Raw genomic sequence first — 15724 nt, 5'->3', positions numbered from 1 at the left:
AACTCTCTTTCTAAGCTCTTTGCTCTCTAATACCTTGCCTTCTAAGCTGCAGATGTCTTAGTTTCCCCAATTTCCCACCTCTGACTTTTCAACTCAGGGAGACTTCTCAGCTTCCACCTAGGTTCCCTCTTCATGTTCCAAGAACTGGAAAATCTCTTCAGGCCACTAGCTAAAGCAATGGAGGGGTTTACCTTCTTTGTTTCTCCTCTCTAAAAAATACTGTTCTACATGACCTGCTGTCTAACTGCTGAAAACTGTTGTTCAATATATCCTGTCCAGTTTCTTTGTTTAAAGCAAGGAGGTAAACTAGTCCCTGTGACTCCATAATGGCTCAAGCCTAGATCACTATTTAAAATAATAAGCAAAACCAAAATGTTCAATTTTTAAAATCTGCTTTCATCTGCAGACCACAACTACAGATCACAACTACACAGAAATGATAGGAACTGTATTTATTCAAAACATGCTTGTTTAATTTGAAGATCCTGACTAGTGAGCAGCAAAAAGTATACAGTCATAAAAACAAAGGGAATTCCCTTTCAGTCATGCCTAAAAAGATAATGTACAAACATGTGCAAAGTATTCAAATGTTGCTATAATTACTCAATAGGTTCTGATGTCTCAGTAACTGAACATACCAATATGATTATGACTAAGATTATGATGTATTTTATCTTAAACAACCACTTACACATTTCCTAGATATAGCTCTACTCACTGAATTGGAAACCATGAACACTCCTGATGTCTAAATTATGGCCACCAGACATGGCACTGAAAGAAGTCATAGTTCCATAGAAAAATACCTTATTCTAAATTTGATTCAGAAATATACAGATTAGTAGGGAGGAGGTACACTGACCAAAGTTGGGATAATGTGAAAAGCAACAATAACTTCAGTGGATTGAAGTATATCAAATATGTTTAAGTTGTTGAGCACACAGTGAAACTAAAAGTCAGAATAAATTGGTCATCATGGAAACCATTAGAGAACAACCCCTTAAGAGGAATACTAAAATAAAGGAAAAGAACCACATATTTATCCTGCCTTTGCTATATGAACTGTCCTATTATATAAACAAATAGCAGATAAGAGGAAGGTTCTCTTTACTGAAGTGACCTACATAATAAGTAGAGAAGGAAAGACAGAATTAGAATGTCTCCTATTTTGCAACTACTATACAGTAACAGATCTCGGCCTCAACCACCACTGGCTTCCAACATCTGAAATAGACACTAAGGTTCCACCAGCTAAATGAGTATCAGTATCATCTATGAAGTAGTCTTGCCAAAATGAAAAATAAACCGGCATTTGATCAAGCCTCAGTAAATTATCCAATTTATAGGAAATCTGAGGGCAAAAACAAAAAACAAAAAACAAAAAAACATGTTAAAGACAATGGGGATGCAGCCAGAAAAAGCCAGCATCTGGAAGACTCTATCTTCAACAAATAAATGCCAAAAAAGGAGAGGTAAGGTAAGGAAGGGAAGTGAGGAGCAAAAGGAGAGAAAAGACTTATCTGTCAATCACAATTAATTCTTACTGGTTCTTAAAGTGGATTATAAATGTCTATAGTATACTATCATTCGTACAAAAGAAAAAATAAGATATATTTATGAATTTGCTTGTAAATGCACAGAGTCTCTTTGGAAGAACATGAGAGAAACTGGTAACATGCTACCTGTAAGGAAACTAGATAACCAAATGGCAGGTGGGAAGAAGATTTTTGTTATCTTTTGAATTGTGTGAACATATTATCTATTGTAAAAAATAATTTGTGTATTACTGCAATTACAAAGTTTGCCTAAAGTAAAATTACCAATTAAGTTTTTAGAGAAACTGCTTTATATGAGAGAAATGACCACAGCTTTTACTAGCAAAAATAATATTACCTCATCATATGTGTATCTGTAGTCGGCTTTCTTTGATTTGAGGTCCCATAAAACTACTGTTCCAGATTCAAAGCCAATCAAAAGCTGTGATAAAAGAAAAAGGCACATTACCTAGGAATGATATCAATTATAAAACATTTATTTGCTGACAATGAAAATAACTACTATCATTCAAATGCGTTGAGTATAAATGTATAATATAAACAAACATCTGCATTGCTAATTAGTAATCACGTAAATGACAAATGAGAACACTGCATGGCATATTTATATGTCTTTGATGATTAGGGACTCAACATACAACTGACTTTTGAAAACAAAAACAGTACCATTTTGAAGTCTTTTCAAAACTTTTGTATGTATTTTCAAGTTTACAAACTTTTCAAATTCTACACACTATGAGGTAATCTCATCTATTCCATCTATATATTGATTAGTTCCAAATCATATCCAGCCTACATCCCTCTGGTGAGATTCAGACACATAATTCCAGTGGCCACATCTCCACTTATCTATGCAAAAGCCTCAAAGTAAATGCGCCCCAAATTGAATTAATTATATTCTCTAATCTGCTTCTCTGGAATTCCCTGTTGCAGTGTCTCTCACCATTCCTTATCACGTCTATTCGGTGGCACCAGCTAGAAACCTGGAGCTCATTCTTAACTAGTCTCTCCTCCAACAGGTAAAATCACCATGTAAATTTAAGTTACATCCTATTATCTAATTTACTTCTCTCCATCTCTAGGGCCTCTTCCCTGGTTCAAGACACAAAGATTCCTTTTCAGGTCTCCTTGACTCCAGTCTTGCTCCTATTTTAACCCATTTCTTATTGTAGCTAGAGTAAGAGTTCTAGAATACAAACCGAACAGGGTAATGTATGCTTCTGTTTAAAACTTTTAAATGCCACACCATTATTTTTAGGATAAATTGCAAATTCAGTAATATGACCTACAAGATCCATCATGGTATGACCTCTGTTTACCTCTCCAGTTCCATCCCTTACCATACCATGGCCACTCAATACATTACAGTATATTCTTAAGTTCATATTCTCTCTTACCTTTGAACCTTTGTACATGCTGCCTCGCTACCTGGGCCACTCCATTTGAATGTCATCCTTTTTGCCTGACTAGTCCTACTCATCTTTCAGATGTCATTTTAGTGATCGTTTCCTCTGGGAAGCCTTCTGTGACCTACCAAATGTAAGTCAATACCCTCCCTATGTGCTCCAATAACACTTTGTACTTTTTTTTTTTAATTCGAAGGATCACCACACAATATAATAATGGACTTTTCCTTATTTGAATTATTGTGCAGTCTGTAAAACCGGGATATCGGGGCAAGGATTAGTTTTTATCTTGTTTACCACAATACCTCTAACGTAACACACAGGGCCAGGTATGTTATAAATACTTCTTATGAAATGCATCTATTTCAGAATGGAATGCATGTTCCTGCCTCACAAACTATGTACGCTGCCCACAGTGTACCACAGTGTACCCCCAGGCCCCACCTCAGTATTTTCCAAATCTCAGTATGAGATTTCCTCTGCTTAAAACCTCCTCCCCTTTCATTCAATAAGCAATCCTCTACTAATATTTTAAGTCTAAATTCAGTGTTGCTTCCTGGTTAAGTCTACCCAGTTCCTCTAGACAAATTAAGATGCTCCTTTTCTTAAGCTAGTACCATGCATTTTCATCTATATGTCTCTAATATCTAATACACTTCCTAATACATAGTAGACACACAATAAATATTTGTTTAATAATTAGAAAAATGATTAGTCTATATCTGTTTGGGTAATCTGGGGATATAAACAAAATTTGGGCAGAACCAGTAATTTTAATAGGACAAATTTAGAAGATTTCAGAGTACAGGGGCAGCTGGAGGGACTAACTATCAAAACTAACAAAATAAGTTTTCCTACTTTAGTACAGAATACAGTCAATTTTTCTAACCTTATCTCTTCTTTCCTAGGCAATCTGAGATACATACACCTTTTGGAAAAAAATGGTATTTGTTTCCTCTCTCTTTTCCCAGTCTTTTCAAATATCTTGGACATGTGATACAGCATTTGAGAATAAGGAAAGAGAAGAAAAAGAATAAAATGTAAGGGTTGATGTACACTGTAAACAGCACTGCACTGCTTAGGACCTAAGTAACCTGAGTTCTAGTATTAAATCTGCCACTTAATAGCCATATAACTTTAAGGAAATAATTTTATCTATCCAGACCTTAATAACTTAAGAGGGTTAAACTTTAACCTCTCTAGCCAGGAGTATTCTAAGGATATTAGAAACATGTGACAACAGGTTAGAATTTTATGCCCATAATCTTCCAGCTTTTCAATTCCTTTCTCTACAAAAGCAAGAGAATAATAAATATTTAAAAATAGAAAACTAAAGATAGAGTACTTAATTAAAATTGGAAATTCTTCAATGCTGATTCCTACTAGAATCTTTTATAACCCATAGAGATGTTAATTAGCTTACATACTAATGACTAATTCCCGTCTAATTTTTCTCTTTGAAAAAGCATTAGTGTGTATGTGGAATATGAATACATTTCTCTACAACATATATAACCAGTCTGTATCTAGAAAGAAAGCTTAGCATAACAGAGAGTACTCCTGGGTTGAAATTAAAGAAATTGGTCTTCAAATCTCAGATCCGCCAAAGTCTAGCTCTGTATCTATGGAACACATAATGTCACCAAGTCTCTGCTTTATAATTTGTAAAGTAAGGGAAATTTCTAATTTACAATTTGTTGAAAAGATCAAATGAAATCGTGTATATAAAATGGCCAGCACAGTGCTTGACACACAGAATTAAATAAATGGTAGCTATTCCTATCATAAGTCTAACCTATCTAATGTCTAACCTTCCTTGGCCAAGACCTTCACTTAATGTGGCAGTATCCACCGGTAAGGTTAGCATTGAAGGAACTTGCCCTGTCACCTTACATGATTTTTCAATGACAAAATGTCTAGTTCTTTGCAAACAGGAAAGAGTCTAAAAGAAACCAAAGTTTAAATAATATAGTTTATTCTAGCACCCTAATATTTTTTAAATTATATATATATATAACTTATTTACTCCATCCTCATTATTTATGGAATGAATTTATATATAATTCATATAATTGTATATTGAGCAGTTGGTATTTTTATTATAAGTTAGATGCTATGGCAAATAGAAACCTGTATAAATATTACCTTTGTGCTTAACGAGTTTCAAATTCAGGGAAGCTGAGATATGCACACATTTCTAATACAAAGCATTATGTGATAAATACCATAAAATTTCATAACTAAAGTACTAATAAATGTGAAAGAAAGAAAAAGCATTTTCTGTCAGGATTATCAGGGAAGAAATCACAAACAAAAAATATTTAATCTGGGCCTTAAAGTGTAGATAGGAATTCAGCAGAGAGATGGAAAGAGAATTCCAAACAGAAGGACTCACTTAAACAAAGGTATGGAAACATAAAGAGCAGTTCATAACTGAAAATATAACTATTTGCTTCAGCACAACATTCAGGTAAAGATATCCTGAAAAATAAGGAAATCTAGGGCTATATTTCAAGAAAAACTGATTTTATTTGTTAGATACTACAGACCCACTGAAAGCTTTGAAAGAGTAGAACACTAAGATTAAAATGGCAGTCTAAGCCAGGCACAGTGGCTTGTGTTTATAATCCCAGCAGTTTGGGATTACGAGGCAGGAGGATCACTTGAGCCCAGGTGTTTAAGACTGGCTTGGGCAACATAGTGAGACTTTTAGGAAAATTAAAAAATTAAAAAAAAAAAAAAAAGAAAGAAAGAAAAAGAAAAGCAAAAGGCACAGGAAGAATTAAAATGACTTGATGACCAATTAGAGATGGAAAGGAAGTTTTGAATTCTCCTACCATGCCTCCCACTGAAAGGCTTAGCTTTTAAAACAATGCTATAATTATGACCTAACTCCAAACGGTCTAATTATCCTTTTGTTTACCCAATGGCAAACTAAGAGAACAGTGTTAAACAATATATCAGCTCAACCTCTCCCACAATTGAGGAAATGAAAACCCTGGTTAAACTCCTGCACAAAATCCAGAGGTTTCACTTTACTGATTTCTGATAGCAATAAACTTCCTGGTATTTACTTAGCTTAAGATCATAAAATTATATAGGTAGAAAAACATCATTATTAAATAGAACTACCTGAAAGACTGGTTTGAAATAGAAAATAAAAATTCATCCAAAAATATTTATTATTTTAAAAGATTTAAATAATCTAAATTAACAATAGCTAGATACTGATTATATGAAACTGGTTTCAGAGTATTAAAAATTAAATAACATTAAAAAACTCTACATTATTAATTAGAACTATTTATGACAAAAAATTTTAGGGGAGATGAGGTATCAAGACAACTATAACATAAGGCAATCTGTGATTAGCGCTACAAAAATTGTACAAAGTGTTCAAAAGAAGCCAAAAACCAAAAGAAAACTTTTTACCAGGATTAACAGAAAATCAGGGGAAACAGTCTGAATAAGCCAAATATAAATTAATAACCTGTAATTATATGCATTAAGTTTGACTTATGTTTTAAGGTATTGTTTTGTCCTTTAAAATTGTAAATGATTCTAATTCTTTCATTTGTTCTTAATAATTAATAAGCATTAACTGTATATGATACACAACCTTCAATGGTAATCTCAATTTGTAATAAGTGTGATCCTGAAATAGTATGTTTATTGAAAAATACTAAAATTTGTGCATTTAATATATAATTTTTTACAAAAAATTCTACCTTTCCCTCGTCCATTGGATTATCACTTATATGGACCACAGGTCCTGGGTGAGATTTAGATGACCTAAAAAAGAAAAAGTTAGTAAGATTTTCTCTTCAATTAAGAATTTTAATATGGCTACATATTTCATTCCAATAAAAAATAGAAAATAAGTTATATTTATAAAGAAAGAAAGGATTTCAGCAAGAGATAAATAATAGGCATATAGTTCTTAATATGGATCAAAATAGGGATCAGGGAAGAAGTGGTGACTCATATAACTAAGCAAAATTCACAATTAAGTACACTTTCTGCATAGGAAAGAATCTTCAATTTAGTCAAAGATTTGAGCACAGGAAATCTATTGTCAAGGTAGAATTCTCAAAATTACTATTTTTGAATAATGCAGCACCTATCTTATTTTACTGAATTCTAGCCTCCAATTTAGGCATCCCATTTAGTTTCAATAGAAATAGAAAAACATTCTATTAAAAAAAAAATAATGCCACCTATATCTGCTCAGAGAAAAAGAAGTTCTACAAATAAGAATATGGTTGAACTGATGCCTATAGAGTAAAAATAAGCATACCCCTAATTCAGAAACTCCCAAGTTTGACAGATCACTCCATTTCATGAGAGCCATCTGTGAAACTATACAGACACCTGCATTAGGCCTACCTAGTAGATGTCATGATCAATTCAAAGAACAGACCATGAAAACCCACCCTACCAAAGGACTGATATATGATAATAATATTCTTGCTACAAGAAGAAAAACCAGGATTAATACACTATTACAGCTATACTAACACATGACTTAAGAGATACGTCACAGAATTATCCTTATCTCAAAAAGAGGTAAATACCGTGGAATGCAACAATACAAGACTATTTGCTTAAAAACAAAAAGAAACATTCAAAAGGGTCTTGCTGATATCCTTAAACTTTGATTTTTATGTCCCAGAAATGTAAGAAAAAACTTGTAGAAAGAGATAAGATACAAAAAATTTAAGACAGAGTGAAGAGTTAGCACTAAAGATCCTTAGGGCCCTATAGTTTAACCTAGTTTTTGTTACTAATATTAGTAAATGAAAACAATCATTATTTATCAAATTTATCAAAAAGTAAAAATTTATCAAAATTAAGTAAAATCAAACAAAATTAATTTGATAATATATTAACTTTAGCAAACATTATATTTGATGATTATTAAAACATATCAAGTAGTAGTTTAAATCAGTGTTTTCCAAATATTGGTGGCAACTCATTTGTGGGTCATGACCATCATTTGAAAGAAAAATAATTAGAAGATAAAAGAACAGAAAAAATTATATGATTTTCATTAGTAGGAATGACTGTTTCCTTAAACTAGTGTTACAGTGTACACAAATGTAAATATATACATACGTAATGTGCATATATCTCTATATACATATGCATAATTTAAATTTACAAATTGCCATGTCAAAATACTACTCATAAAAAACTAATAAGTCTGTACTTAATATTAAGAACATCTGTCACATATTTAATTCCATACAGATTTACTGATTGGCTATGATGTAACGGTATTATTATATATAGAACTGATGCTTTCAGATACAAAATATTTGTTCAAACTCACAGTTCAATGGCTTTATTCCACATAATGACGTAGCCTGAGAGTGTGAAGGACTCCACATTGACAATATGTATATTACCTCGTTCAGTGCCCACATAGAGCCACTTACTCTGGAAAGGCAGATGGCAAAATGTAACCCTGCAAGAGAAAAATATACTCAAAAAAGAAATTTGAAAAATGGCAAATTTTACTAATTGCATTAGAGGGTTGATTATGATATATAATTCAGGAACAGCAAAACTGGTATATAATCATCAGATTTATCTATTCATTGTGACTAATATTTAATTATGCTAATTCAGCTTATACATCAAACATAAGGCCTTACAGCAAATAGATAGCATGGCACGATAGAAGATGAATTTTGAAGTTAGAATGTGTTTCAAATCTGGCTGTCCTCCACTAACTGCGTAACCTTGGGCATACCACACATTTACCCTTTAGGCCATAAGCTATGATTTCAACATCTACATCACCCCTGAGTACTACTGTGTTTCTCAGGCATTACTAAGCACATTAATCCATCTCAGTACCTGTGGTTACTACTCCTTCCAGGCAAAATGCACCTCCTTGATATTTTTCTTCTCTTCAAAGATTCAATTCAAATACCACTTGCATTTAAACTGATGTGATACTTTTGTATCTCTATCAGGCTTGCCTTATATGATTGTCAAGGTCCATCTTTCTCATTAACTTGTGGGCCTTTTGAAGGACTGAGATCCCCTGTACTCAGCCTTAGACAATGTTTCTGAAATATATTTGAACTATTTCTTCCTATGTTCTGATGATATGGCAGGCCTTCATTAACAAATTACAATAATTTACATGCATTTGCTAAAATTCATCATTCTGACAACTGCAGACAGCTTTCATACTGGCTCATTTAATTTCAAGGCAAAGAATGAATACCGTCTTGTCCTGTTTTTTTCTCTTGTCCTTTTCATAGCACTTATTTTTAGTTAAAAAAAAAAGGTATCTTGTGAAAATCTATAATGCTTATTTTTTTTCCTACAGAACCCCCCATTTCGTCTCTCAGAAAAGACTTTATAATTTAAATAAATAGCACTTAAAATAACACAAATGATAATAATGACTGCCAGCCTGTCAATACTAACATTAGGCACTCGGCAAAGCATACAGAATATTTTGCATTTCCATTAACACACAATTTTATTACAGAGATTTTCAAGACGAAAACACTTATCAAATAAATACACACGCAACTCATTCTCATTCTTTCTTAGAGGTAATGTTCAGTTAGATAATTACTTAAGCTTCATCTACTTGTAATTTCTGTTGAGTGTTTTATATGATAACGTTCTCTTTCTAAAGAATTTATGTAAGTTTAACCAAGTATGGACATGTCTACTGTATAAACAAAATGATTTGATAGTACTTTGTTACTCACAAGGCTCACTTTCTCAATATTAGCTATCATCCTAAGATTTTTTTTCCTCAGTCAACTATAAAACTAACTTACATGACTGAGATATTTTAAGCATCACTATGTTTTCCAGAAGTGAGAAGAACAAAATATTTAGTATTTAATACATTAACAAGAAACTTAAACATTCATTTAACTAGTTTGGCACCAACACTTTAATAAGGTCTCTAGAATGAGTCATATTTTTTTAAAAAATATATAAATAATGGAGTGTATTTGTACAAAGCACCACCAAACTTAAAAATTACTCTGCTCTATAACTACCATCATCATTTAAGTAAACTGAGAAGAGAGAAAAGTTTAATGCTTTTTAAATCACAATGAACTCAAGAATTTCTTAACTGGCAAATTGTCATGGCTCTGAACATGTAGGAACAGAAGAGTGAAAAAACTAAACTTCCAGTTGCAACCAAACAAAACAATACCATGCCAGTGATATTAAAATCCTTATCTTATGGAGGGTTTAAATGATAAAATAATTAAAGAATATGAAATATTTTATATAATAATAAATTAAAAAATATATTGACTACTTAAAAGGAGTAATGTGTTAGAGCACTTAAAATTATGTGTTATGGGCTGGGCGCGGTGGCTCACACCTGTAATCCCAGCACTTTGGGAGGCCAAGGCAGGCAGATCACGAGGTCAGGAGATCGAGACCATCCTGGCTAACACGGTGAAACCCCGTCTCTATTAAAAAATACAAAGATTAGCCAGGCGAGGTGGTGGGCACCTGTAGTTCCAGCTACTCAGGAGGCTGAGGCACGAGAATGGCGTGAACCTGGGAGGCGGAGCTTGCAGTGAGCCGAGATCCACTTACTGCACTCCAGCCTGGGTAACAGAGCAAGAATCCGTCTCAAAAAAAACAAAAAACAAAAAACAAAAAACTGTGTGTTATGCGTGTGCATGTTTGTACACAGAGAGAGACAGACAAGACAGAAGGTATCGTTATTTAATAATTTTAAGAAAGTAATCCACAAGAAATCTTTTTTTAAGGAAATGTTTGAGTCACATGCAATAGAAATCTAACATTTTTTAGTAAAAGTAGTCATGAAACAAATGGCACTGAACAGCTTTGAGACAAACAGATTTCAAACGTAGAAGATTTCAGATTACATTCCCCTCCCACACTGACTCTAGGATTGATCGTGTGGCTTGCATGGGCCAATGAATTATTAGCAATTGTGCCACAGGCATAGTTTGAAAAGTACTTGCAAGGAAGAGGGGCTTGGTCTCTTTTTTAATGCTTTCAGAACCCAAGTGCCATGTGATGAAGCCCAGACTAGCCTGTTGGAGACCCTGGCCTGGCCCATAGCCAGAACCAACCACCAGACATACGAGTAAGGCAAGCTAGATCATCCAACCTAGTCGTGCAGCCAGATAACTACAGTTGTGTAAGTGACTTCAGGGGAAGGCACTCCTGCTGAGCCAACCCAGGTTGCCGACCCAACAGAACTATGAGCCAACAAAATGGCTGTTATTTTAGCCTCTAAGTTTGGGGTTGTTCTTCTATGCAGAAATAGAAAATTGACCTATTAGTAATAAAATAAACTCAACTAAAATAAAGCTATAAAAACATATAGGAAAATAAATTCTTATAGTTCTAGAGTTAAGAAGACCCCAACAAAACTTTTCAGGAATGCAAACAGTGTATGTTTCATGAAGCTGAAATACTGCCTTGGATCAAAATCAACTCTTCACTTGTTTTTCTTAAAGATTATTTTTTAATTTTATGGTGATATAGATCATTAATGATAATAAATAACAATGACTCATATTTTTACGTACATCTTTTACTAATATCAAGAGACCAAGTTAAGTTTTGTAGTGCTGGTGTCTATTAGTAAAACATAAAATTATACTGAAAATAGTAACATTTAATAATATATATAGTTGAAACCCACCTAAGAAACACTAAAACTTAGGAAACACTAATAAGGTTATTTATTTTAATATTATAAGAACAGCATATTAAATTGAGACTGAAAAGTTACCTTAAAATGGATAAGCTGAACCAAGAGAAAAGAAAATGATTGAAACAATGTAACAGAAATACACAGATAATGAAGTTGAATCCCCTCAGTGTGCCACTAAATACAACTTGTATTTAGTGGCATACTGAGGGGATTCTTGTAGAATACAACTTGTATTCTAAATCCCTATACTGCACTTGACTTAAACATATCTTACAAATCATGTTACTGGGAACACGACAGTTCTGTATTTGCTTAAGGAATTTAAGATATGTATAATGTTAAGTACTAGGGAGTAACACATACATCCTATTTGCTATAATATTTAGCTGTGACAGCAGCCTGTCAAATATTATGTAGTCAAGCACAAAATTTGGAAGATTTTATTATTACCAATTTTCTTTGACAGAAGAATATGTACAGCTTCCTAAGTAATGTTGAAATTAACCATTAGATTAACCCGACATAATAGAAAATGTCATCACATTTATATTCTCAGCAAATATCATAATATCTTACACCTAATGAGTATTCAGTAAGTCTTTATTAAATGAGCAAGTAAACCATACAAAATATGGGAACCTATTATAGTAATTAATAAAACAATCAGATATTCCCAGTGTACTCCCTCTCCATCCTTACGGCCTGAGCCTAATTTAAACCATTATCACTGATCGTCAAATCCATTCTAAACTGCCACAAGAGTTCTTTTCGGAGCCAAGAAAGTTCACATTATCTACTTGAAAGACTCTAATAGCTTCCTCCCTTCTACCATAATGCTTCTTAAACCATATTTAGTGAAACCATATTCAGTGACATTTTGTGGTACCTATATCTGGGAAAAAAGGGTAGAGATACACAGTGTGCAGGATTTGGTCACTTGGTACTCAGTACCAAAGTGCTGGGATTACAGGATTTGCACTTCCTCCTATATGTCCTTCTATACTGCATATACTGGAAAACTAAAACATACTTCTCCTTTCAGCTAAGGTTCTAGATGATATTACATTTCTACTAATTGGATGTGTTTGAAATGTGTAGGCAGAAGTGAGGCAGAGACTATCTTTCTGTTGCTATCTCTGCTGACAAGGATGTTTACAGAGATCTGAACAGTAGAAGACACTTATGGAGCAGCAGCAGTGGGGACCAAACACAGTGTTCCAAGTCTGCTCATGAGCTTCATGTGGTGAGAGGTGGTAATCATGAAAGCAGCCCTGTTTCCTATTCCCTGCATTGAAGCTATGGCAATACGTTCTAAAACTCAGTAAGTCTGTACCCTTCCAAACATTCTTTTAAACAGCTAGGTTCTTGTGTTAAATCCTCTTATGTGTAAAATATCTGCAGTGGTTTCTGTTCCTGCATTGAAATACAGCAAGGAAATAATCTGCAATTTGTATGATAGTCTATAGTCCAAAAAATACCTGCTTATCATGTATCTTAAGATGATGTTACCAGATTAATTATTTAAAGTTGAAAAAAGGTTGAGAATCTAACTTTCTTATAATTGTACAGAAGGCCTTTTCATGGCTGGGCACAGTGGCTCACACCTGTAATTCCAGCACTGTGGGAGGCCAAGGCTGGAGGATCACTTGAGCTTAGGAGTTCAAGATGAGCCCGGGGCAATATAGTGAGAACTTGTCTCTACAAGAAATGTATAGCCTGGTTTGGAGATTCATGCCTGTAGTCCCAGCTACTCAGGAGGCTGAGGTAGGAGGATTGCTTGAGCTGAGGCAGGAGGACTGCTTGAGCCTGGGAAATTGCTTGAGCAGTGAGCCATGACTGCACCACCCCTCCCTCCTTAAACAAACAACAACAACAACAACAACAACAACGAAAAGGAACAAAGAAAGTCTTTCATGAAGTAGATCTTTCTTGCCTTATTTGTTCTTGACTACCCACCCAGCAATGTCTAACTACAGGTCCTTAAATATGGGAGATTGCTTCATGACTTTGTGACTCTGCACCCATCAAACCATCATCTACATTAGGTATTTTTCCTAATGCTATCCCTCCCCTAGCCTCTCACCCTCCGACACGCCTCAGCGTATGATGTTCACTTCTGTGTTCTCATTGTTCAGCTCCCACTTATGAGTGAGAAAATGTGGTGTTTGGTTTTCTGTTCCTGTGTTAGTTTGCTGAGAATGATGGTTTCCAGCTTCATCCATGTCCCTGCAAAGGACATGATCTCATCCTTTTTTACGGCTGCATGGTATTCCAGGTGTATATGTGCCACATTTTCTTTATCCAGTTTATCATTGATAGGCATTTGGGTTGGTTCCACGTCTTTACTATTGTGAATAGTACTGCAATAAACATACATGTGCATGTGTCTTTATAGTCGAATGATTTATAATCCTTTGGGTACATACCCAGTAATGGGATTGCTGGGTCAAATGGTATTTCTGGTTGTAGATCCTTGAGGAATCACCACACTGTCTTCCACAATGGTTGAACTAATTTACACTCCCACCAACAAAGTAAACGCATTCCTATTTCTCCACATCCTCTCCAGCATCTGTTGTTTCCTGACTTTTTAATGATCACCATTCTAACTGGTGTGAGATGATATCTCATTGTGGTTTTGATTTGCATTTCTCTAATGACCAGTGATGATGACCTTTTTTTCATACGTTTGTTGGCTGCATAAATGTCTTCATTTGAGAAGTGTCTGCATAAAGTGGCTGTGTAAATGTCTTCATTTGAGAAGTTTGCCCACTTTTTGATGGGGTTGTTTTTTTCTTGTAAATTTGTTTAAGTTCTTTGTAGATTCTGGATATTAGCCCTTTGCCAGATGGATAGATTGTGAAAATTTTCTCGCCTTCTGTAGGCTGCCTGTTCACTCTGATGACAGTTTCTTTTGCTCTGCAGAAGCTCTTCAGTGTAATTAGATCCCATTTGTCAATTTTGGCTTTTGTTGCCATTGCTTTTGGTGTTTTAGTCACGAAGTCTTTGCCCATTCCTATGTCCTGAATGGTTTTGAATAGGTTTTCTTTTATGGTTTTTATGGTTTTAGGTCTTACATTAAAATCTTTAACCCACCTTGAGTTAATTTCTGTATAAGGTGTAAGGAAGGGGTCCAGTTTCAGTTTTCTGCATATGGCTATCCAGTTTTCCCAACACCATTTATTAAATAGAGAATCCTTTCCCCATTGCTTGTTTTTGTCAGGTTTGTCAAAGATCAGATGATTGTAGATGTGTGGGTTGTTTCTGAGGCCTCTGTTCTGTTACATTGGTATATGTATCTGTTTTGGTACCAGTACCATGCTATTTTAGTTCTATTCTAGCCTTGTAGAATAGTTTGAAGTCAGGTAGCGTGATGCCTCCAACTTTGTTCTTTTTGCTTAGGATTGTCTTGGCTATACGGGCTTTTTGGTTCCACATAAAATTTAAAGTTTTTTTTCTAATTCTGTGAAGAAAGTCAATGGTAGCTCGATGGGGATAGCACTGAATCTATAAATTACTTTGGGCAGTATGGCCATTTTCACGATATTGATTCTTCCTATCCGTCAGCATGGAATGTTTTCCATTTGTTTGTGTCCTCTCTTATTTCCTTGAGGAGTGGTTTGTAGTTCTCCTTGAAGAGGTCTTTCACATCCCTTGTAAGTTGTATTCCTAGGTATTTTATTCTCTTTGTAGCTATGGTGAATGGGAGTTCACTTATGATTTGGCTCTCTGTCTCTATTTGTCTAGGAATGCTTATGATTTTTGCACGATGATTTTGTATCCTGAAACTTTGCTGAAGTTGCTTATCAGCTTAAGGAGATTTTGGGCTGAGACGATGGGGTTTTCTAAATATAGAATCATGTCGTCTACAGAGACAATTTGACTTCCTGTCTTCCTGTTTGAATATCCTTTATTTCTTTCTCTTGCCTGACTGCCTCGGCCAGAACTTCCAATACTATGTTGGACAGGAGTGGGGAGAGAGGGCATCCTTGTCTTGTACCGGTTTTCAAAGGGAATGCTTCCAGCTTTTGCCCATTCGGTATGATGTTAGCTATGTGTTTCTCATAAATAGC

At 34.5% G+C, this 15724-nt stretch overlaps 1 protein-coding gene across 3 annotated transcripts in view; it reads right to left on the bottom strand.

The window, feature by feature from the left end:
- STXBP5 (syntaxin binding protein 5) overlaps positions 1-15724 on the bottom strand; it is a 185580-nt gene that overhangs the window by 121220 nt on the left and 48636 nt on the right. For all 3 annotated transcript variants that reach the window (XM_003311531.7, XM_016956444.4, XM_003311530.7), the window contains exons 5-7: positions 8295-8429; positions 6691-6754; positions 1894-1977 (exon numbers count right to left, since the gene is read on the bottom strand). In XM_003311531.7, the coding sequence (XP_003311579.1) occupies positions 1894-1977; positions 6691-6754; positions 8295-8429 (283 nt within the window). The remainder of the gene's footprint in view (positions 1-1893; positions 1978-6690; positions 6755-8294; positions 8430-15724) is intronic.

Source organism: Pan troglodytes, chromosome 5 (genome assembly GCF_028858775.2).
Source record: "Pan troglodytes isolate AG18354 chromosome 5, NHGRI_mPanTro3-v2.0_pri, whole genome shotgun sequence".
Taxonomy (NCBI): Eukaryota; Metazoa; Chordata; class Mammalia; order Primates; family Hominidae; genus Pan; species Pan troglodytes.
The sequence above is the reverse complement of the archived record's forward strand: the minus strand, read 5'-3'. Positions and strand labels throughout refer to the sequence as shown.